We start from the raw sequence: 24,262 nt of genomic DNA on the forward strand, positions 1-24,262 counted from the left end.
CACCATCACAGTGGACTGTAAATCAAGATGTAATCAATATGCAGATTATCATCTTTTAAATACAGGGATTTGAAAATTGTGTGTATAAAAATGAATTACAGTCATTTTTATACACACGTCCTGTTTTTTTAAAGGCTCAAAAGTAATTGGACAAAATACTGTAATTTTTAAAAAAAATTATGAGCTGCTCTGCCAGGCCTTTACTAAAGAAGATAAAGATTAGTTGAACAGAGTGTCTGTGTTCATCCACTTTATCTAAGTTAATTTGGCCCTCGGAGTACATAAATAAATTGTAAAACAACAAAAGTCTCTAAAATGCACGTTTTTACGCTGCAGTTTCCCCTGCTGGTCGGCAGGTGTCAGCAATGTGTTGAGAAACCTGGGAAAAGGAACGAAGAAGACCCGTGTCCTTCACAACAGCTAACATGGCTACTGCTACTAAATTCATTCAGAGGCTGCGAAATTTTTTATCAGGGGTAAGCAACAACATTCGTCACACTTTAAAACGGAGTAGTTTTCTGCTCTAAATATGATGTAATAGCCCTCCGGACGATTTGTCGCAATAAACTTTATCAAAGGAAACGTTTAACAGCCAGCTAACCCTTACTGACGTTAGCTAGCAGTAGCGTTGTGGGGTAGCTAAACACTATGAAGGAGGTGAAGTTCACCAGTGTGGGATTTGCACTCGTCGAAAATTGACTTTCCTTTTCCTTTTCAGCATGACCTGCAAGCCAAACTGCAGCTGCGATATGAGGAGATTGCAAAGAGGTAAGACCACAGGCGCTACCCTCGTACCGCTCACGAATGAAAGTGTTCACATATTAGAAACAACGACTAAAACCCCGTTAACAGAGAGATGCAATGACTCTGTGGGTTGCCAGACTTGCTTTTTGTTTTTGTTTGTATTTTGTTTGTTAAACCACTTAAAACTAACGAAGAATTCAAATTTGTTGTATAAATCGCTGTCAATGTATATGGACGAGAGAAGTACCACAGTGAATGTCTACAGCCATCTGTAAAAGAAAAATCAAAGCTTTGTGCTGGTTTGGGGCTGTATTTTGAGATTTTCTCAAAAATGCTAGAGTTATGATTGCACAAAAAGCATCATCACTGCCAGTGTCTGACTGGCAACAGCTTCACAATGATCCCAAACACACTACCAATGTAGTATTAACAAATCTGGTTAGAAAAACACACAATGTAACACTATCAGGCTTGGATTGGCCTCCCTGAAGCCCGAACCACAATATTATTTAGATGGCGTGGAATCATGTTGACAGAGAACAGAACAAAAGCCAGCCGACATCCAAAGAAGAGTTCTCCAGAGCTTCAAGAAGCCTGGAGAACTATTCCTGAGGACTACATAAAGAAATGACAAGAAAGTTTGACTAAGAGTTTCTTGATGTGTGGAGGAATAAAGGTGGTCATACAAAATATTGACTTTAAAGCGAAAACTCTGTTTTTGTTTTAAATTCTATATTTCCAGGTATCTTTGCACGTTTCAGTAAACTGCACCTATTTTCCATTTTGCCTGCAAATGTGGAAGTCACCAACATTGTTAAAGTCTGTTAAAATAGATTTTTTTTTTCTTCATCCCAACAGGACACAACCACCACCCAAACTGCCAGTAGGCCCGAGCCACAGGTATGCCAACAACTACTACTACAGCAGAGATGGACGGAGAGAATCAGCCCCTCCCACACTCGTGATGTCCTCACAGAAAGCTCTTACTGCTGGCAGGTTTGTTAATGATCACTGCATTTTCATGTATTTCAAGTTCAGGTGTTTGTTTTTTTGCGCCATATACATAATAATAATAGTGTAATCCATCTATTTGATGTCACCTGTCAAAACATCTTCTTGTGACTGACAATGGAAGTTTGCTATTTGTAGTTTTTAGCTGAAATATTGTGGTCTTTTTTTTTTCCCCTTCTTTCTCTGTTGTTGTTCCTTTTTTTAAAATTTTTTTTAATTTTTTTTTTTTTAGTCAAGTTGCTGAGACCTCAAAGCTTCCAGTGACTCCCGGCACTGTATATAAAGAGCCACCAATCTCCACAGACCAGCCCTACCTCTGAGCAGCAAGACAAGACTCTGCAGGGTCAACATTATGTCTCCATCCTGCCCTGACTACAGCAAGTGTTGGTTGTATCTTGTACAATAGAAGATGTGAATAAAATATTATGTTTATCTCTTTCTGCTCATTGTTTTGGTCAACCGTGTACTGAACAGATGTGAGAGTAAGTGGGGGAAGCGATGAGCTAAACATCCAGCTGAAGCTCTGCTCATCCTCTCCAAGTGACCGCTCAATGTCCCTCAAAATGAAAACTCGTACACAGGCGAGCCATTTGCAATAGTCTAAATATTGGAAATCACATTTCGGCAATCCATTACCTGGAAATGGGTAAAAGGCACAGGCCCGTCCCTACCAGTCGCGGCAGAATGCTGTCTCTTTCTGAGCCTGGTTCTTTCGAAGTTTCTTCCTCTTAGAAGGGAATTTTTCCTTCCCAGAGTCGCTAATTGCTTGCTTATAGGGAATCACTTGATTGTTGGGGTGGCCAAAACTCTAGGAGAACTAGCAATTCTTGTGAAAATCCAAAAAAAAAAAAAAAACAGCTGCCAAAATATGCCATTGAATTTAGGCACCATTTTGCTTAAAATCCATTAAGTAATCTCTGTGTCAAGTTCTTAACAATATTCAAAGCGGAGCAGCGGACAACTTACCATCACATCAGTCCTTTAATCAGACCTAATTTGATACAAATTGGAAATAAATTGATTTTATTAAATAATTGGTTGGGTTTTTTTGTTTTTAGAAAAGTTGAGCTCTAGCCTTGAAGTCAAGGTCCCTAAGATTTAAACCTTACAGAGAGTTTCAGTAAATGCAACCATGGTATTGATTTGAAAATTATACGTTGCCTCGTTCTTGAGTTATTGCATTCACAAATCCATATGCCAATTTTTATTTTTACATTTTGTTTTTACTTTTTCATAAAGATTATAACACACAAATAACACAAATGAGAACATTGTCATTTTTGAAACCCCTACTTTGACCTTATCTAATGCAGTGCAAAAAACAAATAAATAAATAAATAGATAACTAACACTAAGTCTTTTGTGTGCGCGCAGACTGCGTGAACACACAGGGAAACACTGAGAATTCAGAAGATTTTCACTGTGTCCAATTCAGCCACATCTTTCAGATTTTTCACATAACAAGCAGCACGGATTTTGTCATCATTTCAGCTGGAAGCACTTTATAAGGTGTTATTTCACGTGAACGTCGAGGAGAGATCTCAACAAATATCACAGCTGCATGAAGATACTGTAAATGTCCACAAAGACGTGGACTGATTATAATGTAGACACATTAATCAGAGTCATATATGTAATTTCTTTATTTTCTATATAACCAACCTTTTCACAAATTCTATTAAAGTTTGTTTATCAATATAATCAAACATGTTGAATATACAGAAAAAGGCAGAGAAGCTTGGAAAAGCAAAGTGGACCGTTTGAGGCATTTCCATGTTAAAACCTGCGACGATATAAAGATAAACAAGTACAAAACATACAGCAGTTTCTACTCAACACGAGCCAGTTCACGAGCATAAAAATAACACAACTAGACGAAGAAACGAAGTATGAACGGCGGACGAAACAAGTACCAACTCGGAGACCTGACAGGTTGACAGGCTCGGCTCTTGCGTCATATTTGCGCGCCATCTGCCTCGTTTCTGTGGAGGACGTTGAACATGGGACACCTTGGAGCTGTATTTCTTCTGGTCGTGGGTCTCTCCTTCTATATTTGGGGTATGTTGTGGAAAGAAAAATCTGCTTCTGCGTGTGTGTGAAATGAACCGGCATGTCGTTTTCGGGGCGCGTGCAGAGCGCCTGTTACTTTGAATGAAGCGTGCTTGCAGCGCGAGCGGGGTTGTTCTTGGTCTGTTACTCATGACGTGTTTATGCTTTTACTGTTACTAAACCATAGACAAACAGTGCTTCAGAAGCCGAGGCGTTTTATGTTCGGGTTGTTGCGTGCGCGAGTCTGTCAACATAAAACACTAAAAACAAAATTATATTATGCGATGTTTGCACAGTCACAGTCTGTTAGGGCAGAATGAATCATTATGATGTATTTGCATGAAACAAACCTGGTACGAGAGCCTGTCACATTGTGATTGATTTAATGTGATTTTTTGGGGGGGAAACTTTTTGGAAAATGTGCGTGTTGCCGGTTGATTTTAGCAGGTTAATGAATGGGTTTTTAAAAATTAAATATAGTACTCTTGGATATTATTAAAATACCTCTTTTGTCAGCAATGTAATGAACAAGTCCTTTCTTATTTTTAATAATTCATTAATTTATCAGCTCTTTCCCACAGCAGTAAAACACTCAATGTGCCTCGTTTCCAGGCGCTGCAGGTCACTTTGTGCCCGCTTGTCACCAGCAGCGAGAATTCACGTGCAGCGATGGCGCATGCATCTCCACCCTGAAGGTGTGTGATGGACTTGCAGACTGTGAGGACCGATCGGACGAACTCCACTGCAGTGAGTGCACACATGCGCTTCATCACACACATGCTCATTGCTTTGTGTTTAGCAACACAGATGGTGTAATCTGTTTGGCCTATTACAACATTAGGACAACTTTCTCAGCAACTTATGCAGAATTTACTTTTTTTCTAAATATGATTTTTTTTTAAATAAAATTGAACATTTTATCCATTTATTTATTTTAATTTTAATAAGGCAGCATAGTTGAGATGTTATGTTCCATGCATGACTGATACTTTAATAATGTTAATAAATCTAAATCTGCACTGTTAATAATTGTCCTACTCAAGATTTATGGCATATTGTATACTGTTGCACCTTTTGGACTTCTTTTGCAGAACAGATTATCTTCTGTTCTCTTGCTGCGTGGGAATATGCCATTTGAGATTCTGTTTTTCTAATCCTGCTGAAGTCATGAGAGTCTTTGATATCAAATTCCAGAGAGATTTAGTGTTCATCACGTACATCAGCCTGCGGGTTTGCCAAACAGAACCCTGCAGGAGGGAGTACTTCTGAAAGGATTAGGTGTGATTTTAGGTTAAACATAAACTTTGCTGACGTGAATGAAGCCAGCAGGTTGGAATATTTGTTTAGAGCTTGGGGATGTGTGAGTCCAACCTGAAAGGTTTTGGTTTGACTGCTGGCCAGGAAAACTAAAAAAGTGAGTAATTTATTCTCACTGTCCTACTAAGAAATGCAGGGTTCATCAGTTAGGCCAGGAGACTTTAAAGAGACTAATCCAGTCCAGGTTAATCCAGTATAACTAGGAGCATTAGACACATTTACTATGTCGGATCACGCTCTTGTTTTCTTGTCTGTTTCAGATAAATTACACACGCACAATAGACATGCATGCTTGAATTTTAGTTTTAACTTTTAGCTGTGACTCTTCACAGGCCACGTGTGGTGCACCAAAGGTGAATTTGCCTGCCAGAGCAGAAGGTGCATATCAATGGATTTCTTATGCAATGGTGTGGATGACTGTGCCGATGGGAGCGACGAGGCTTCCTGCATGAACTGCACTGCTGGTTTCTTTTCCTGTGGGCCGTCTGATGCCTGCCTGCCCAGAAACAGGGTCTGCGACAGGCAGACTGATTGCAGAGATGGACGTGATGAGACCGAGGAGTTGTGTGGTTTAGCTCAAACCCTCCCGCAGGCGTCACCGAGATGTGCTGCGTCAGAGTTTCTGTGCAAGAACGGCCACTGCATCCGTCATGCCTGGAGGTGTGACCACTCAAAAGACTGCTCTGACGGCAGCGACGAGGAAAACTGCGGTGAGTGATGTGATGTGCAGCTCCACTTCCTTGGATAAAATGTTGAAGTTGTCAGTAGCAAAGCTATAGTGGCTCTGTTGAACTTGTTTTTTTTTTTGTTTTTTTTTTAAGGCATAGCGCAGAATAGAAAAATGCGATTCTATCTACCTTTTTGTTAGGAACACCTAGACCCAGTTTTGCCTTCAGAACAACCCTAATTTTTTGCAGATCAGATTTTGGTCCATATTGACTTGATAGCGTCACATAATTGCAGCGTATCCATGATGTGATATTAAAGTAAAAAGTTGCTCTATTGGATTGAATTCTGGTGACTGCTGGGGGCATATTGAGGGGAAACTTGTTTGAGAGGATGTGAGCTTTGTGACGTGGCACAATATCTTCCTGGGTAATGCACTGTGGTCATAAAGGATTGAACATGGTCAGCAACAATACTGTAATAGCTGATCATGACCATGAGGTAGGCCCAAAGTGGACCAAGAAAATAATGTCTACACCATTACACCAAAACCACCAGCCTAAACTGTTGATGCAAGGCTGATGCAGTAAAGCACTATACAAATACAGGCCATTTACCATTCTTTCATGTTTCACATTTCCACTGAATTTTGCAGCAGAAATCAAACCTCTTAAGACCAATTCCACATCCAGGTGCTGCTGGCACCTGGATGTGTCATCCCACAAGAATGCTTGAATGACAGGTTAACCAGTACACACCTTAACAACCTTCCCAGCAGCTTGAAGCAGTCTAATTATTTGTCTCCAATCAGCAAGGCATTTTCTCCTAAAGAACTGCTGCTCTCTGGATATTTTCTGTCTTTCATAGCAGGTTCATGTCCTTGTGCATAGATGCACTGAAATATCTAATCAGCCATGTGATTGGCTGATTAGATATTTGCATTAGCTAACAATATAGCTGGTAAGTGTATAAAGTTTGTAGTTTTAAAAGTTAACCAATGCGTTTGACCTCTAGTGTTCCAGCTGCCACCCAGAATGAAGCCATATTGGATGCTGCTGCACACTGATGATAATGGGAAGTAGAATAAATATTGTATGGTGATACTCGAGTTCTACAAGCCAAAAAGAATACAGGCTAATCCAATTTGTGCAGGCCTGCAGCAATCACGTCTGATTCATTTTTAATAATGTGCATGTTAACACTACTGTAATACAAGATAATGTTCTTGTAACTGGTGACGTTTGATGCCTGAAGTTGAAGGTGGGTAGAATGATGGTAGCTGGGAAGAGCTTTTACACAGATGTCCAGAAAGTGGGTGTAATGTTTGAAATGTTGGTGTCACGGAAAGAAAAATTGTCACACAGACGATCTCTCTACTCCCTGAGGGGTTTTCAGAATTTCCGAACTTTCAAACAGATAGACAGGTCTCACAGTTTTGAGTCACAAAACGGTGACGTGTCACAGCGTCATCCAGCAGAGGGCAGCACTGTACTGCTCTGTATTGCAGAGTTGGTGTACTGAAGTTAGAACAGCCAAACATTTTAGCTGAAGGCTCTGTTCAGACTAGAGTTGATAAAAATTGCTGCACCTTCATCAGTGTCTGAGTTGTTGGTCACCTGTACAGTTAGGAGACTAAACACAACGCAAGCGTCTTACTAATGCGTGTGTGGGAAAGCTGAGTTAATCAGCAGAATTGCGCTTTCAGTTTGTTATCAAATATAATAACAAGGTGCTAAAATTTCTCAGCTTCTGTGATGGGATAAAATATGGCGTGCTGATGAATTATTGCACCTCCTTAAGTGTACAAAAAAATTCCACAAAAGTTGAGATGTTTCCAACATTAAAATGTCGGAACTGAGAAAATGTGCTGGAAGCTATCCCAGCTGTCATGGGGTAGAAGCCGGGGAACACTCTGGATACTAAGATGAGGCTTAAAACAAAGAGCAAACCAGTAGTGACAGATGTGCCCAGTAGTGGAGTACAGGCCCCAAAGATGATTGAAAAGAATAAGAATTCTGTGCCAAGATGTCTCTGTGGGGTTTTCGTCATTTATCTGAGACATAAAAATGTTTTTCCTTGCAACCTATGCAAGGATATGATAACGTTTGTTCAAGCTGGCATCAGTGATATTATCCTGACTCAGCTGTTCCAACAGGAGAGACACAGGGTCCATATATCCTGTGAAATGTCAATGAATGTTGGTCACGTTCAACATAGATCAATTCAGCACATTATAAAAACATGATATGTCTTAAAAAGTACTTTTTTTCTGTATGTTTTTTTTTTTTTGTTTTGTTTTGTTTTGTTTATGAAGTCCTGAACCTGACGGTATCTGAAGGAGTGATGTGCAGGGAGATGAAATTTCTTTTGTATTTGATCAGTGTGATAGAGATTTAGTCTATCATACTGTGAGCTATGTTCACAGACGGTGACTTCTGTAAGTGTTCCTGAGCTCATGTAGTAATTTCCTTTGAAGTATCATGGCACATTGTATTTGTGTGTGTGTGTGTGTGTGTGTGTGTGTGTGTGTGTGTTTTTGTTCTTTTTGTTCTTTTTTTTTTTTTTTTTTTTCTTTCTTTTTTTTTTTTTAAATGCACAAAGATCACAGCCATCCGGTGTTGATTTCCAGCCTTGTACCTTGCGCACAGAAATTTCTCCAGAGAGTCTTTTGATGATATGTTATGAGTCTTTGTAGCTGGACATTGAGGAACATTATTCAAAGTCCACAGTTTTGCAGACTGGTTGAACCTCTGCCCATCTTTATTTCTGAGAAACCCTGCCTCTTTTTTATACCTGCTCATGTTACTCTTTACATTACTCTTTACACACCAGTGGCGCTGGGTAATGATTCACACAGGATCTGTTACAGCAACGACTTGTGAAAAAGTCAGAAAAAGATAATGAGAAAAATGTAACTGTTTATTTTTTTTACTGGGTTGAACTCAGAGAGAGGTGTTTGGGGGTTTTTAATTTTAATTTTTGGAGGATTGCATGCCCAATAATTGGACACCAAGGGTGTTGTAGTTTCAAGAGAAGGGCACGTGAGTTTGTCTTGGAAAACTTCCAGAAGGTTGACGATATGCTTCTTTGAAATTAGAGTTGCAAATGCATTCAGTAAACTTCATTTCGCTGCCTCGTGGTAGAAGCACTTCAGCTCAGTTAAGCTGGTGCAGTCCATAGTCTCACATATTAATGTTTGGAGGAAGTTTGAGAGTTGTGGCTTCTGAATGTTTTTCATAATTGTCGCTCATCATCTGCATGAACAGCTGGGTAGAGGCTCAGTGGGTCATTGTGTTTTGGTGTGGTTACTTTACGTTTTAACCACAGTGCAGCTCGAGTGATATCCACCCCTGTGGTTGACACACCCGTTTGGATTATCATGTTCTCGTTGCAGACTCTCATGTTTTACTTTTTCTCAAGTTCAGCTGCCGAGATAAAATGTCGAGCGTCTCATTTTCATTAATGACTCCTTCAAATTGCTCGGTTAGCTTCAGATATGTTTAGAAATAGTAAGCGAATGTTGGCATATGAAGACACTAAAGCAAAATGAATGTGCTAAACATTGTGCTGATTTTAAGCAAGTTTAATCATGCTGGCATTACCCGACTATTATTAGTCATATCTAGATAAAAGGGTGCTTTTTGGTGTGAAACCACTGCTGATGTGCTCTTTTTTGTGTGTGTGTGTGTGTTTTCTTCTTGTTGCAGATCAGGACGAGTGTCTGGTCAATAATGGCGGCTGTTCTCATCATTGCGTGGATCAGCCGATGGGTTTCTTTTGCCGCTGCCCCGACAACATGAAGCTGGTCAGGGACAGCCAGTGTGAGGGTGAGTGGCAGCCTGATGGAGCAGCTGCAAAAACAACCCCGCCCGAAGATTTATTTATTTTGTATTCATAAGTCAGGGTTGTACCATTCGTCTTACATACATATTATAATACAATGCAAGCTATGACTATTTACTCTAGTAAATTATCTCTTTGATTCTTTAGAGGTGGATGTGTGCCTAGAGAGGGACACATGTGATCAGCTGTGTGTTCACAATAACGGCAGCCTTACCTGTGAGTGCCAGGAGGGCTACAGGACGAATGCAACAACTGGAGAGTGCAAAGCTGAAGGTGAACAACAAATTATCTCACAACAATTTCAGATGTGTGCCATCAGTGGAGCTGCTAGATTTTTAAACAGTTTTTATTAGACATTTTGTTCCCCCTTCCACCTTAAATTTACTATCATACCATAGAAAGTTGTCGCAGTTGCAATTCGTAAAAATGAAAACTCTTCTGCCCTGTTTCAGTGCTGTTTTCACAGAAGGGCTCACAAAGATGACCGCAGGCTATCAACTGGCTTCGAGTCTCTACTTAGTGGTCACGTCTTCCGTTTGGTTTCACACTAACACGTAGAGCAGATCATGTCAGAGCAGAGTTTCCAGTGTTTGATACCAAGTTAAAGAATGCCAGCAGCAAGTATTTGCAAATAATCTGCGATTTATGATGTTTTGAGCAGCTGAAGATGGTTTTCCAACACGATTTGACTGTAGGCTGAGAATAGTGTGGAATAGCCACAGACACATTCACTGAGTTAGTCTGTAAAAAGTCTATTTGTTTTTATATTTGTTCCTTTTTATCTGAGATAAGGTGTTTGGTTTTTTTTTTGTTTTTTATGAAGTCTGGCTCAGATCCCACTAATAGGCAAACCCCAAGTGGATGACTGAATTCATCTTTTGCACAAAGACTTGTTAGTGCTGTGGTCCAAAAGAAGGAAGTCAGCTAGGATTTTCAAATAGATACCACAGGCGTGTTTACTGGAGGGGTGAGGGGTAGCGTTGGCTGTTGCCAGTATTTCTCGATTATCAATACTATCTGTAAGTACAATCAAACTTTTATGTCACGTTCACAAAGGTTACACCTTAACAAATATTGACTCAGTCACACTATATAGGTTGACACAACTGTACAAACATATTGCTCAAATCCGTAACTTTAGCATAGATACACTTACCGTAGTCAATGGCATTTTCCATTCCATTTTGTTATTATGTGACTTACAATGTTCCTGTTGTGCAAACTATTGTAAAATGACCCTGAAACTTAATTCGCTGCCACTGGAAAAAAAAAACAAGGTCAAAGAGTTTAAAGCAGGCCCGCTGACATTGTCACTTTTTCCACACGTCTTCAAGGACATTTAGAAAAGTCATTAAAAAATAAATAGTGATGGCACATCTGGTTTAAATGAATGAGTAAATTGAAGATAAGTAGACAGACAGGGGAAATTCACTTGTTACAGCAGCACAATGAAAATGGAGATGAATACAGAATAATTTCTACTGTTTATAAGTGGTTGCTGTACACAGTAAATAATGTGTATCTTTTCAGGAGATGAAGCTCAGCTGGTCTTCACCAGTTCCAAAGGGATCCAGCTGAAAAACATCAGCAGGTCTGAGTACATGGAACTGGCACCGCATGTGCCGGGTCCCCTGGCTGTCATGATTTCTAATCGCACACTGTACTGGGCCCAACAAGGAAGAGGCTCCATTTACAGGTAACCAGCACGTTTCAATATGACCTGCTTTCCAAAGTCACATGTGACAGTTGCAAGAAAATCTGAGGTCCAAAAAATATATACACATGGATGTTTACCTGTTTTTTTTGTTTTGTTTTTTATTTATTATTTATTAATAAATTTTTTCCCCTAACGCTGATGTGGATCTGTGTGGCAGCAGGATAAGTGAGATAGCCCATACCCATTTTCAGAGTATCAGTTTTAGTTTCGTAAGTATTATTAGCAACTTCCTTATTATTAAAGATATACAAAATATGATCTGATCAGATAAAAAAGGGTACTTTGATAATCTGGAAATTGTTTCCTGTCTGTGGACCAAAACTGATTAGCTGCAGAGCAGAGAGACTGGATTTTAATATTCCTATCTGTATGCAAACCTGACTGGTCTCTTTTCATAAACACACATTCACTGGACTACAGTAATGTGTCAGGTAGTTGTTTCAAACTCGTGGCCCGGGGACAACTTGCGGGCCATGTCATCCCTACTTGCGGCCTGTATACCGACGTGAAGAAGTATAATGCAATTTGGCCCTTGAAGTAAGTTGTTTTTTTTTTTTTTTTTTGTTTGTTTTTTGTTAGGGATGATTTGTTTATTGTTGAGCACAATGTTAAAATAAGTTCTTTAAAAAGCCAAAAATGATTTAATGTGAGCAGAGAGCACAAACACGCTGAGTAATTGGCTGTGTTAGTTCAGTGAGAGAGTCAAAAACTAACGTGTACAATTATGTCTGCAGTTTTATTTTGTTAAATACAAACAAAATGATAGCAGAAGTGCTGCCATGTGTCTGTAAAAAAAACAAACAACCCCCCCCCCCCCCCCCCCCCCACCCCCACCCTGCATTTTAGGACATATTTCTGTGTGTTTTCTTGTTTCGTTTTTTGCATTACCTGAACACCAAAATGGCCCTCAAGCGAAATGACAGTGTCAGCAGTGGCCCATAGCTCATTTTGGTTAGGTGTTAAAATAAACTCTGTGCTCACACACTCTTACTTGTCCACCAATGCTTGCAGTATAAATAGAAACGGTACAGCATCATGGTCTGAAACGTGACCCAAACATAAAAACGCTATGGGACGGTGAAAACAGCCACATGCTGCGGCGCCACTATATCAGTGTGACTACCGCTGTCACTGAACTCCAGATTCAAACCAAACAATATATGTTCTGATTCTCAAAGAGTGTTTCTTAGACAGCTTTGACTCAGATTAGGGCAACAGAAAGCTAATAACCTTCACCTGACCAGATTATTTGGGTAATAGGTAATTTAGTTGTGTCAGTATCAAATATCTTCTCTCTCTCATGGCACACAGTGATAATAATCCGCATACAAGTGTGTCGGTGTTGTTGATATAAGGAAATGCAATTTATGGGGAAATGTTTCTAGTTCAACAGCCTTCATTATGCAAAGCATTTCAGAATAAAAGTGATTCTGAGAAGCATCAAAGAGTGACATGAGTCTGCTGATACGGCTATAAGGGAAGTTTTACTTTATGCTGATTCATTTAAATGACTGATCACAGGCAAACAAGAGAGTCAAATTCCACATCTCAAACAAGCTCTTCAAGTTATGGAGAGAAAATCACATATCACCTATGTCATGTACTTAGTGTTAAGTTTTGAGAAACTACTGTTGTATAAGTGAAGACTTTATCTTGCAGATTGCTTTCTCCTATAAAGCGATTAGTGCTCGGATGCTTCTTAAAAAATAAATGGTTGCCCATGTGTGACTGATATAATACATTTCCTTCATTTCTGCATTTACGTGTGGATGGGATTATTTTTTTAAACGATAATACAAAAAAATACCCATGTACGTGTGGACGTAGCCTTAGCCACACATGAAAACAAAGGGAAACAAAGCCATGATTTGACCTCACACATGCACTCTTGAAAGCAGTGCAGAGACAGAGTGGAATCATCAGCTAGTTCAAAGTAGATCTGTGTATCATCAGCATAACATAACAGAAGTGATACTGTATTTCGCAAAGGTTAGTCACAGTTCCCACGATTGTAGCCTGTTGTTCCTGTTGAAGTTATTGACTGTAGAGATCAAACAAAGAGTATACGTATGTTTTCACCTTACGGTGCAACCTATGCAGTGATGTTGTATAGCTTGTGTGCTAGCTAGTTTAAAAAACTTGATACAATGACATATATCGTTTACCATAGTTTGTTTTTTTTTTTTTTTTTTTTTTTTTAGTGGAGTAATGAATAGTTATGTCTAGAGATGGACCGATCCGATATTACGTATCGGTATCAGTCCGATACTGACCTAAATTACTGGATCGGATATCGGAGAAAAATAAAAAATGTAATCCGATCCATTAAATATCACGAAAGCACCTCACAAAACTTGCAACACGCCGTAACTCACCTCAGAACGTTAGCATGTCGGAGCAGTATGCATCACGTGATAGAGCGGCTGTGGCATGCAGGACCTGTCGGTGGTCTGGATAGCATTTGGAGCTTCGCTAGCAACCCGGCATTTCATCTCCGACAAAGTTATCCCCGAGAGAAGTAAAGCAAGTGTGTAAGTCCATCTCTGAATGTTTGTAAAGCATTCCTGCGTTAAGCTTAACAAATGATATATGGAGCGACTGCCTCTTCTTGCTGCTACTTCAATCATGAAACTGCTTAATGATCAGCTGATTGGCTTTTCTGTCGCGAGTCGTGTCTCTAGTTTGCTTTTGGCCCACTTTGCACCAGAAAGAGGAAACCAGCGGCTGAACAACAGCAGCACGTTTAAGCTTGATCAGCTGTTGTTAGAATTTATTTAATATTACTTTCTACACCAGGATCCTTTTCTATGTAGCTGACAGCTGGTAACTGTGCAGGGGCGGATCTAGCAAAGTTTAGCCAGGGGGGCCGATAGGGCATGAACAGGGAAAAGGGGGCACAAAGACATACTTTTCTTTCTTATTCTCATTTAAAATGTCTAGCTTTTAATAAATAATTATCTGACACCCAAAGTTTTAATTTGATGTAAAATGAATAGAAGTCAGTTACTGTATATAGTAACTATTAAGTCTAATATACCCTAGTAAGCTATAGTACTTTTTCCTTTGTGAAGGTACCATCTGTGCAGTCTGCAATTTTGTTGAAGAAAGATGTTGAATCTATTTAATATTTCTTGAAAAATAATTGATTTCTGTGCATTTTTTTTCACACTGCATCAAATTAAGGTTGATTACGTCGATTAAGCATCATGAGGTGGAGCGTGAGGGGTGGTTTCCTATTTTTTATTTATTTATTTTTGTTGTTGCTGGGAGTTGGAACCCTATTAGTTAGGTTGCTTAATATTTATGCTAGGTACTCTTTAAAATACCAGAATAGGGAGGATGGTGTAGGTTTAAGTTTATTAGATTGATCAGTATTGCTGAACTATGAAATATTTTTTTTTGCATACAGGTATAACAGAATAGCTTTAGTGTAGTTGTTGTTTTAAACTTGAGTATGAACTTATACAAAATGCAGCAAGATATTTAAAAAACAGTTTTGTTGATTAAAAAACACTATATCGGATTCATATCGGTATCGGCAGATATTCAAATTTATGATATCGGTATCGGACATAAAAAAGTGGTATCGTGCCATCTCTAGTTATGTCTATAACTTCTGTTCCCTGAAGGAGAGGAACGAGGTACAACATATAAGTATGGGATATCACGACCTCGTGTGCCCTGGCTGAAGAAACCTTTATTCACCGCTGTCATCACAGTCATTCCTCAGTTTGATAGCCGCGCTTCAACGAGCCAAACTGCTCAGTGGGGCCACCTTGTGTTGTACCTCGTTCCTCTCCTTCAGGGAACAAAGTTATGGACATAACTATTCGTTCTCTTTCAGTTGATTCACTCGGTACAACATATAGGTATGGGACATATATACACGCCCCGCAGAGCAGCCACCAAACCGGAATCGGACCACCACCACCTTAGTGAGCGGTAGACCTAGCAGAAAGGACAGTATGAGCCACCGATGGGGCTGTAACATCCAACCGATAAAACCGCACAAAAGTGTGCGGTGATGCCCAACTAGCTGCCGCACAAATATCACCTACAGGCACCCCTTTGAAAAGAGCCCATGAGGTTGCCATCCCCCTGGTGGAATGAGCTCTCACCCCGTGGGGCAAAGCAAGACCTTGGTGCCGTATGCCAGTGAGATAGCTTCTATAATCCAGTGGGACAGCCTCTGTTTGGACAGAGCTCTACCTCTATTTGGATTTGGATGTGCATTTCCCCCAGTGGAAATGATACAGAAGCACGTCTGGCCATTGGTGCATATTAAAACCCGATTCTTTGATCCCCATAATAGAACAGAGAAAACCTGACTCAGAGTGGTCAAAACATTTTTATATTTAATTCTTTATTCAATCATCTTCCGGAAGAGAGAGTCCTGCACAGCCCAACGCCAGTTGCAGGATATCTAACAGAATCATAAAATGTGTCTCTGTGGTAAGACTCAACTTAAGCGGTCAAAGAAATGCAAGAGACTGATGCTGTCCAGTGTAGCAAGTGATTTATTCACCATTTTGTGGCCCAAACAATATTTACAAAGAAACAAATAAGAAACTCAACTCTATAATTAACTCAGTTCAAATAAACATAACTGAACTTAAATCAACAGAAATTAAGGTCAAACTGCACACAGCTACACTGACCTGAACCTTTCTCCTCAAACACCTGAGTTTGTCTGCTTAAATAGTCCACTTAATCAAACAATTTCTCCTCTGGACTATTCCATTCAGTAGGTAGGTAAGATGAACATTATTATATTCAATCCTCTACTACTCCTCTTGACTGGCAACATAAACTCTGTGGTGTAATCAATACATATCACAACAGTAAATCTATTTCTTTATAAACCCTCTAAAATCAACTTTATTAAATTAAAAGAGTTCTTCCCCTTCTGCACTTGGTCTCTTCCTGTGACCTCAAATGAACCCAGAAGGTATAAAGCAGGAAGTAAAACTACATTTCCTCCTTTTGCTTCTGGAAGACAGGTAGGTAAGGGAAGTTCTAAACAATACCAATTAACAGTTGAAATAAATAACATGTTAACTTAACAAACTTGTAGGAATTGATTTAAACCAAGATGTTATATTATATAATCTGTAAAAGTGCAGAACATAAACAAACCCGGGATAGTAGATGTTTGCCTATTGCAGATTACATGTGAAATATGGTTAAATCAAAACAAGAATGTTAACTAAGAATGTAGACAAATGGTCTTCTCACCCACTTTGTCACAGTCTCATATAGATGTTATTTTGGTACTTTACATGTCACACATAGTTTCAACAACTCCTTATATACGGTACAAGTTCCTCTTTTCTGCCTGGCTTCCCTTATTTATTTATTTCTTTAAAATATTTATTAATATGCTTGTATAGCGCTACACTAACTTCCTGTTTTTCAGTCTGGCTGAGCACTTGGTTTGTGAGTCAAAAGTGGCCTTGCTTTACAAACCTTCATTACTAAAGTACATAAAACAATATAATCAGCGCCTCCATGCCCAAGGGTGCATCGTGGTCGATTATGGAGAAGAACAGGGGGCAGTGAGTATTAACCTTGGAGGGAAAAAGATCTATTTGCGCCTTGCTAAATAGATCCCAAATCTGAGCCACTAGATTTAAGATGGCGCGGCCACGTCCAGACGCCTTCCTGACCGCTCCGCTCCGACTATCCACTTTTCTTATTTTTTGCTCTGGTTTACATTCCAAAATCCTCTAGTTTTATAGTATACGACAGCAGATCACTTGTAAACATCGGTGACAAGGTTGCACATCTAATCTTGGACACTTTTAAACCCGACCCATCCTGGCCGTCAGAGATTCTACGCGGCGCGAAGAACAACAAAGGACGGGCCGCTCATCCGAGGCGTAGAACAAAGAAGCGCCGGGGGACTGGCCAATGTACAATCCATGGAGAACAAGCTCGATGACCTAAGAGCAAGAGTCACCTTCCAACGTGACATGAGGGAATGCAACATTTTGTGCTTCACAGAAACATGGCTGACCCCCACCGTGCTGGACCAGGCATTAATGCATTCTTTGTGCATTAAGTGCCGCCCCTTCTATCTGCCGTGTGAGTTCACCTTGGTCATCGCCACGGTGGTCTACATCCCACCCCAAGCGGACACAGGTATGGCTTTGTCCGAATTACATGATGTGCTGAGTTCGCTTCAAAACAAGGACCCGGGCGCAGCCCTCATTGTAGCAGGAGACTTTAACAAAGCGAACCTCAGACAAGTCATGCCAAACTTTTACCAGCATGTCTCGTGTCCAACGAGGGGGGATCGAATTTTGGATCACTGCTACACGCCATACAAGCAGGGCAACAAAGCTGTCTTACACCCGGCTTTTGGGAAGTATGACCACAATGCCATCTTCCTCATTCCCCACTATAACATACGGAGGGAAGAAGTAACCACGAGGGAGGTGAAACGGTAGTCTGCCCAATCAGAAGCTACGCTACAGGACGCACTCAACGACGTCAACTGGGACATGTTCAGAGCATGCGCAGTCGACATCAACGAGTTTACGGAAGTAGCAGTATGCTTCGTCAATATGCTAGCGGAGGAGATTATCCCCACTGCGAGAGTCACCACATTCCCAAACCAGAAACCGTGGATGAAGAGATCGATCCGCACTGCAGTGAACGCCAGGACCTCCACCTACAACGCGGGTCTTGCCACTGGCGATATGAGCGCCTACAAAGCGGCCTCATACGGCGTGCGCGCGCGGTGAGAGATGCCAAACGCCGGTACCGGGAGCGTGTGGAGTCCCGCTTCCACCAGGGCGACACACGGAGTATGTGGCACAGACTACGCACCATTACGGACTACAAAGCCAGGGACACTGCGCCAATCAACGCCAACTCTGCATTCGCCAACGAGCTGAATCAGTTCTACGCCCGTTTCGAGGTTAGCCAGGCGGCTAATGCTATCTACCGCCTGACTACCGAGGACAGTGACGTCATCAGCGAGAGACCGGTGACCATCATCGCGGAGCATGACGTCCGAGCGGCATTGAGGAGAGTGAACACAAGGAAAGCGCCGGGGCCAGACGGCATCACCTCTCTCTCTGAGGGGCACTAGCGCTGCCTCGGCACATTTAGCAAAGGTGCGAGGAGCGAGCGACAGCCCTAAACGGCAGCACCAGGTATTCATAGGCTAAGCCCTCGAAAGCATATCAGGAACTGCCTGCGTTTCAGGTTTATAGCCACATGAAAATAAGCATCTGTTAGATTGGTTTGCAACAATCAATCTCCTGGGCCGACTTCATTCAAGACCTGTCTGAGTGTTATTGATTGTAACATGGAAAGATGTACATTCATACATTTTTTTTTTTTGGAGGCACCTTTCCTGGGGCACAACAATGAAAAACAGCGGTAACACGTGATGTGGTCACCTGAACATTTAACACACCTGAACAGGGAGTTACAACCTGAGGCATTTTGTGTGCACGGGTTTTGTGCTTGGGAGACAGTGTTGGGCAGCGCATTCTGGAGCTGACAACCTAAACAGAACTTAAGCGGCACCTCTTGGGCGGCAACAGAGGGGTAAAAGCAGCGTCTCCCTGCTGCTGGCCCCCTGTTCCCCTCAGAACCACAGCTAGGAGGGCTGAGGCTTCTTTCTCCTGGGCGTCAGGTGGGCCTTTGCTCCAGGCCGACTGGTGTGGAGCTCGGGCTGTAGGATGTGCTTTTGCTAGCGGCACACCCACTGTAGCAGTGGGCGCTGGTCTTTTGCCAGTTGGCAGAGGAGCGGCAGGCCTGTGAGAGCTAGCTGCGGGCTTGGGCTTCGCCTGACGTCTGGGGATGATGGCGCGCAGAGCTTCTGTCTGCTTCTTCCTCAGATCGAATCTAACCTGAATGGCTTCAAGTGAATGTCCAAAAAACCCAGCCGCAGACACTGGTGCGTCCAAATATACAGCCCTGTCTCTATCTGGGACATCTGAGAGGGTCAGCCACAGCCACTCTGCGCCACTACTGTCAAAGCCATTCCTCTGCCCAGGGAGAGCGCTGCACAGCGGGACACACAGAGGATGTAATCTGTGGCAACTCTGACCTCGTTAGGAAGAGGTACCAGCGGGCTGTCATCAGGAACCAGCGATTCGAGCTCCACCAGGCACATAGCCTGGTACGTCTGGAGCATGGTGACGGAGCTCATTGCGCAAGCAGTGCCGGCCTGAGCCTGATAAATCTTCTCCAGCTGCGAAGCTGAGAATCTGCAGTGTTTGGATGGCAGAGTTGCGGGGCCGCCAACACCATCGTTATGGGATGGGGCCAGATAAGCAGCCAGAGACTGCGTTAACTAAGCCAGCTTCCTCGGCGCCGTCCAACTCCATGTACTTTCCATAGCCGGGCACAGTGATGCGGCTAGACAGAGGTTTGTCCCATGATGCCGTTAGCTCGCAGACAAGGTCTGGGAACATGGGAGGCGCCTTTTTGGCCGATGCGGGCTCTGGTAGGAGGAAAAAACTAGCGAACCACGACAGCTTTTGAGCTGGCGGAGGAGAGGACCAGTCCACCTGCAGCTTCTCAGCAGCACGGCGAAACAGGGAGAAAAGAAAGGTGTCATCGTGGCTGACTGGCACAGCGGTGGCGGCACATTGGGCCATGCTGTGCGACAGCTGAGCGTCCCAGCACTTTTTCCACAAACATCACCCATCTTTCCAGGGTCGAGCGCCAGAGGTGGCGGCAAAACGCACAGGCTTCGGGCTCCGTCAACACTCTCCTAGCGTGAACGATCCCCAGGCAGACAGTGCAGGCATCGTGCTGGTCGCTATCATGCAAAGAGAGGACGGGAGAACGGAAGATTTCTGCTTTGCTAGCTTCAGTTTGGAGTCCATTTTAAAAAGCAAAGCAAAACGCTGCACAGTTAAAACTCGAAATTAGTGCTCTGCGGGCAGCCCACGCACCAACTGCGCAATGGAGGCTAACACCAACAGGGGCAGTTAAGCTAAGTTCAAGTCAGCAGACAACGGAGCTAACTAGCAGCAGCTAGCTAGCCCAACTCAGCAGAGGTGTTCTCAGCGAGGTGAAGAACGTAACAACTGAGGGATGACTGTGTCCCGATTCGCGATGTTGAGAACCAAAACAAAATACCAGAGGCCCAGAAGGATGCAATCAAACAGATGAGTTTATTGAACACACGCGTGGGAAGATGTACACTGGGACTTGTCCTCTTCTTTGGCCCATCTTCTGTCACTTGTTACTAGGCAAACTCAAAAGCAACAAGAAGCTGAATACATTCAGGCCTTCACTCAAGCCTGTTTCTAGATTATATGTAATATATGTGTTTTGTAGGCGTGTATGCAGTTTTAACCTTCTATAGCTCCAAGTCACTTACACAATAGATTGTCTGGACATCGCGCCAAACAAAGCTTACAACCTTTAATTAATTGACTGAGCTTCAACTCTTTAATAAGCACAAAATGCAATGTATATAAAATGGTTATAGCTGCACCTGTAATAAAAATGTCAATGTAATGCCAACAGCTTCAACAAATGCTTTAATGAAATGATGATTAATTTGATTATGTCTTAATGCAAAGTGAATTAATCCAATGGTAATAATGATAAGTATGAGTAGCAGTAAAATATTTCCCGTATTCCACAACTGTGATGACAGCGGCTATAAGTGCAGGCGGGGCTGTGCGTGTGTCATCACACGTCATCTGCCTTAAAGGCGTGAATAAAGGTCTCTTCAGCCAGGACACGCGAGGGCATGATATCCCATACATGTGTTGTACCGAGTGAATCGACTGAAAGGGAACTTATTACACGGTCTCCACCCCCCTGGCTAATAAACTGCCCCTCTGTCTCCCAGGAGGTTTAGGGACAGTTTCTTTCCTACAGCTCTGAAATCTAACACCCCCTGCACACACACCTGAAGACATGCACAAGGCCACTGCACTTTACAATACCACTTTTTAATAGTATTCCCTTTTTTATGTGTGTGTGTGCCGTTTCCATATTGTGAATATTTGTTTGTGTTTGTCTATATTTTTTGTTCTTGTTTTTTTTTTTTTTTTCTCTTTTCTCATTATGTAACTCCAAAATCACAACACAGAATCTTTGAATGCTAAATTATGCCAGTTGCTCCTATATAGAAAGTACAGCTAAGGCTGTTAAAGTGCACAAGTACTGGCCTCTAGTAGTGGATTAAAAAGTAAAATAAAAAATTTAACTTGAAAAAAATAAAATGTGTGTATATATAATGGTAAATGGTAAATGGCCTGTATTTATATAGCGCTTTACTAGTCCCTAAGGACCCCAAAGCGCTTTACATATCCAGTCATCCACCCATTCACGCACACATTCACACACTGGTGATGGCAAGCTACATTGTAGCCACAGCCACCCTGGGGCGCACTGACAGAGGCGAGGCTGCCGGACACTGGCGCCACCGGGCCCTCTGACCACCACCAGTAGGCAACGGGTGAAGTGTCCAAGCCGGGGCTCGAACCGGCAACCTTCCGATTACAAGGCGAACGTCCAACTCTTGAGCCACGATATAAGATATACGATATAAGATAATAATTTTAAAAAAGTGTTTTGAGTAACTGCTAAAATATTTCACTGAGACAGAACTGGAAACATCAGCCTGATAGTGGAGGGGAAGGAAATGTTGGTCATGAATTGTTCTGTGGTGGGGGTGACTGTGGTGATGCATCAGTCTGAGACGTGCTAACACTAACATTACTGTTGCTAATGTGGCTAAAATAATGTTTAGGCCGAGTTCTGATGAATTAGCCTGTTGTGGGATGGCGCCAGTGGCATGGATGGAGTCTGATTGGATTTGTTAGAGCTGAAATTTCAATAAACACACTGTCGTTGTTGTTGTGGTGGGTTTTTTTTTGTTTTTTTTTGTTTTTTTAATGTGTTGTCTGGGCTTCTTATTTTCACTCTTGCATTGTTTTGGTTTTTTTAGGATCTCCTTGGATAGAAAGCCACAGGAAGCTGTGTTGGTGCTGAAAGTTCAAGATTCGGTAACCAGCATGGCGGTGGATTGGATCCACCAACTTCTCTACTGGACCAGTATAGAGATGGGGTGGGTTAGCGTGGCCTTTCTGGATGGTTCAGCTCATCGTCGGCTCATCGCAGGGCTCGACAAGCCCTCCGCAGTGGCCGTGGATCCTCTCCGAGGGTACGAGGCTCTGGGATTTTGCATTTCATTTTAATGGTTAACAGCACAAGATAAGGAAAAAAAAATGCTTCACCTGTGATAAGGGGCTGTTGCATCATGGTTGTTAAATAGCAATGATTGCATTTCAAAGCAAAGAAGCTAAAAGCCAGCACGTCACGCTGGAGCTGGTTAAACATTTATACCTTTACTTGTCCAGGGAAGGGCAGCACATTACAAAACCCTACATTAATACTGTTTAAATGGTGTTTAAGCATGACTGTGTCCATGTCATGCTTGAAGGCATTGAATTATTCAAATAATACATTCTCTTCCTTGCTTTATGCTAGTAGGTCCAACCACTTCCTTTAGTTTTGCATATTTCTTTTTGCTTGTTTCGTCTTTATTGCAGTGTTATTTGTTGGCAAATAGCTTGTCTCCTAAATTAAAAAAAGACATCACCAAAAGGTAAAATAAGTCTTAAAAATCAAAGCTACAGAAGATCAAAACATGGGTGCTTTTATTTTCTCAGGCTGCTTTTCTGGGCAGATTGTGGTGTCTCCCCAAAGATCGAAAGTGCCGGTTTGGACGGCTGCGACAGAAAAGCTCTGGTCACTTCCTCAATACGCCAGCCTGTAGCCATCTCTCTAGGTACGTTCTGACATTCAAATTAATTGCTGTCAAACTGGCATTATTTAGAGAAATCAGAGGAGAGGAAAAACATCTTCGTCCTTAAATTAGGAACAACATGAGTTCATTTTTCTGTACTTCAGGCAGAAGTCAGACCTTCAGTTCGGAGCATTTGAATATATTTATGTTGAGTCACTTAGTGCTGGTATTCATGTTGCACGTTCCCTTAGATATGCCTCGGCAGCTGCTGTACTGGTTTGATGAGGGAATGAGAAGAATCTCAAGAGTAAATCTAGACGGTCGTCAGCGTAAAACGGTGGTGGAGTCTAACGGCTATCTAGACCGAGCGTTTGGACTGTCTGTGTTCGAGGTACAAGAATTACATTATGGTCTGTGCTGCCTGACATCCTGTGTCAGACCCGGGGGGCAACAACAAATGCATTTTAATACTGAAGGCAGCTATATGCAAGGAAACTAAATGCAGTGCATCCAGAAAGGATTTACAGTGCTTCACTTCTTCCACTTTTTGTTATTTTGTAGGCTTATTCAAAGTGCATTCAATTCATTTTTCACCTTAAAACCCAACACACAATACTCCTAACACAACACGCATGCGACAAAAGTGCCTAAATTTCCACTAAAAGATCTATTACTTGTGCCATTGGCTATCACTGAGAAGACATGCTGCTTGCACATTTCACCGGTGCTTGATCATTCCCCTTTTATAATTTCATCACAGCTGAGTTAAAGAGTTCAGCAGCAGCAGCAGCTGCAGCTTAAAACGAAAGAGAATATTTGGCCTGCACCACTTGCTGAATTGAAGTGTGAATACTTCCTGGATATACTGTATACAAGAAAATCACTTCATGATGAGATATGGAGCTTTCTTCTTGCATGCAAAGCCCGATTTCTGCTGTGTGCTGCTAAAGCTTTCCCTCACTGGGTTTCAGGGATTTGTATATTGGAGTGACGAAGTTACGCGGTCCATTTGCCGAGCAAACAAACACAACGGCAGAGACCTCCAAGCACTTCTGTCTAACGTCACCTCACCAGGTGGTGTGCTCATCATACAGCCTGTTCTCCAACCAAAAGGTATGCCCAATCAAAAAGGGACTTCTTCACACTGTAGGTCCCAGACTGATAAATGTTGCTGATTTCTT

General features: G+C 41.9%; 3 protein-coding genes across 3 annotated transcripts in view; all 3 read left to right on the forward strand.

The window, feature by feature from the left end:
- LOC101474209 (N-acetyllactosaminide beta-1,3-N-acetylglucosaminyltransferase 3) overlaps positions 1-24,262 on the forward strand; it is a 111,943-nt gene that overhangs the window by 56,583 nt on the left and 31,098 nt on the right. The window lies entirely within an intron of this gene.
- Positions 336-2,187, forward strand: ndufa7 (NADH:ubiquinone oxidoreductase subunit A7). Its single transcript, XM_004574392.5, has 4 exons — positions 336-476; positions 719-768; positions 1,603-1,740; positions 1,988-2,187. Exons 1-4 carry the CDS (start codon positions 426-428, stop codon positions 2,073-2,075), a joined length of 327 nt encoding a protein of 108 aa, XP_004574449.1. The 5' UTR covers positions 336-425; the 3' UTR covers positions 2,076-2,187.
- Positions 3,643-24,262, forward strand: part of LOC101473417 (low-density lipoprotein receptor-related protein 8) — a 28,212-nt gene continuing 7,592 nt past the window's right edge. The window contains exons 1-10 of the mRNA XM_004574393.3: positions 3,643-3,813; positions 4,417-4,551; positions 5,454-5,831; positions 9,495-9,614; positions 9,778-9,903; positions 11,161-11,326; positions 22,281-22,496; positions 23,005-23,123; positions 23,333-23,472; positions 24,053-24,194. Of these exons, the coding sequence (XP_004574450.3) occupies positions 3,756-3,813; positions 4,417-4,551; positions 5,454-5,831; positions 9,495-9,614; positions 9,778-9,903; positions 11,161-11,326; positions 22,281-22,496; positions 23,005-23,123; positions 23,333-23,472; positions 24,053-24,194 (1,600 nt within the window). The 5' untranslated portion in view covers positions 3,643-3,755. The remainder of the gene's footprint in view (positions 3,814-4,416; positions 4,552-5,453; positions 5,832-9,494; positions 9,615-9,777; positions 9,904-11,160; positions 11,327-22,280; positions 22,497-23,004; positions 23,124-23,332; positions 23,473-24,052; positions 24,195-24,262) is intronic.

Source organism: Maylandia zebra, linkage group LG15, assembly GCF_041146795.1.
Source record: "Maylandia zebra isolate NMK-2024a linkage group LG15, Mzebra_GT3a, whole genome shotgun sequence".
NCBI lineage: Eukaryota > Metazoa > Chordata > Actinopteri > Cichliformes > Cichlidae > Maylandia > Maylandia zebra.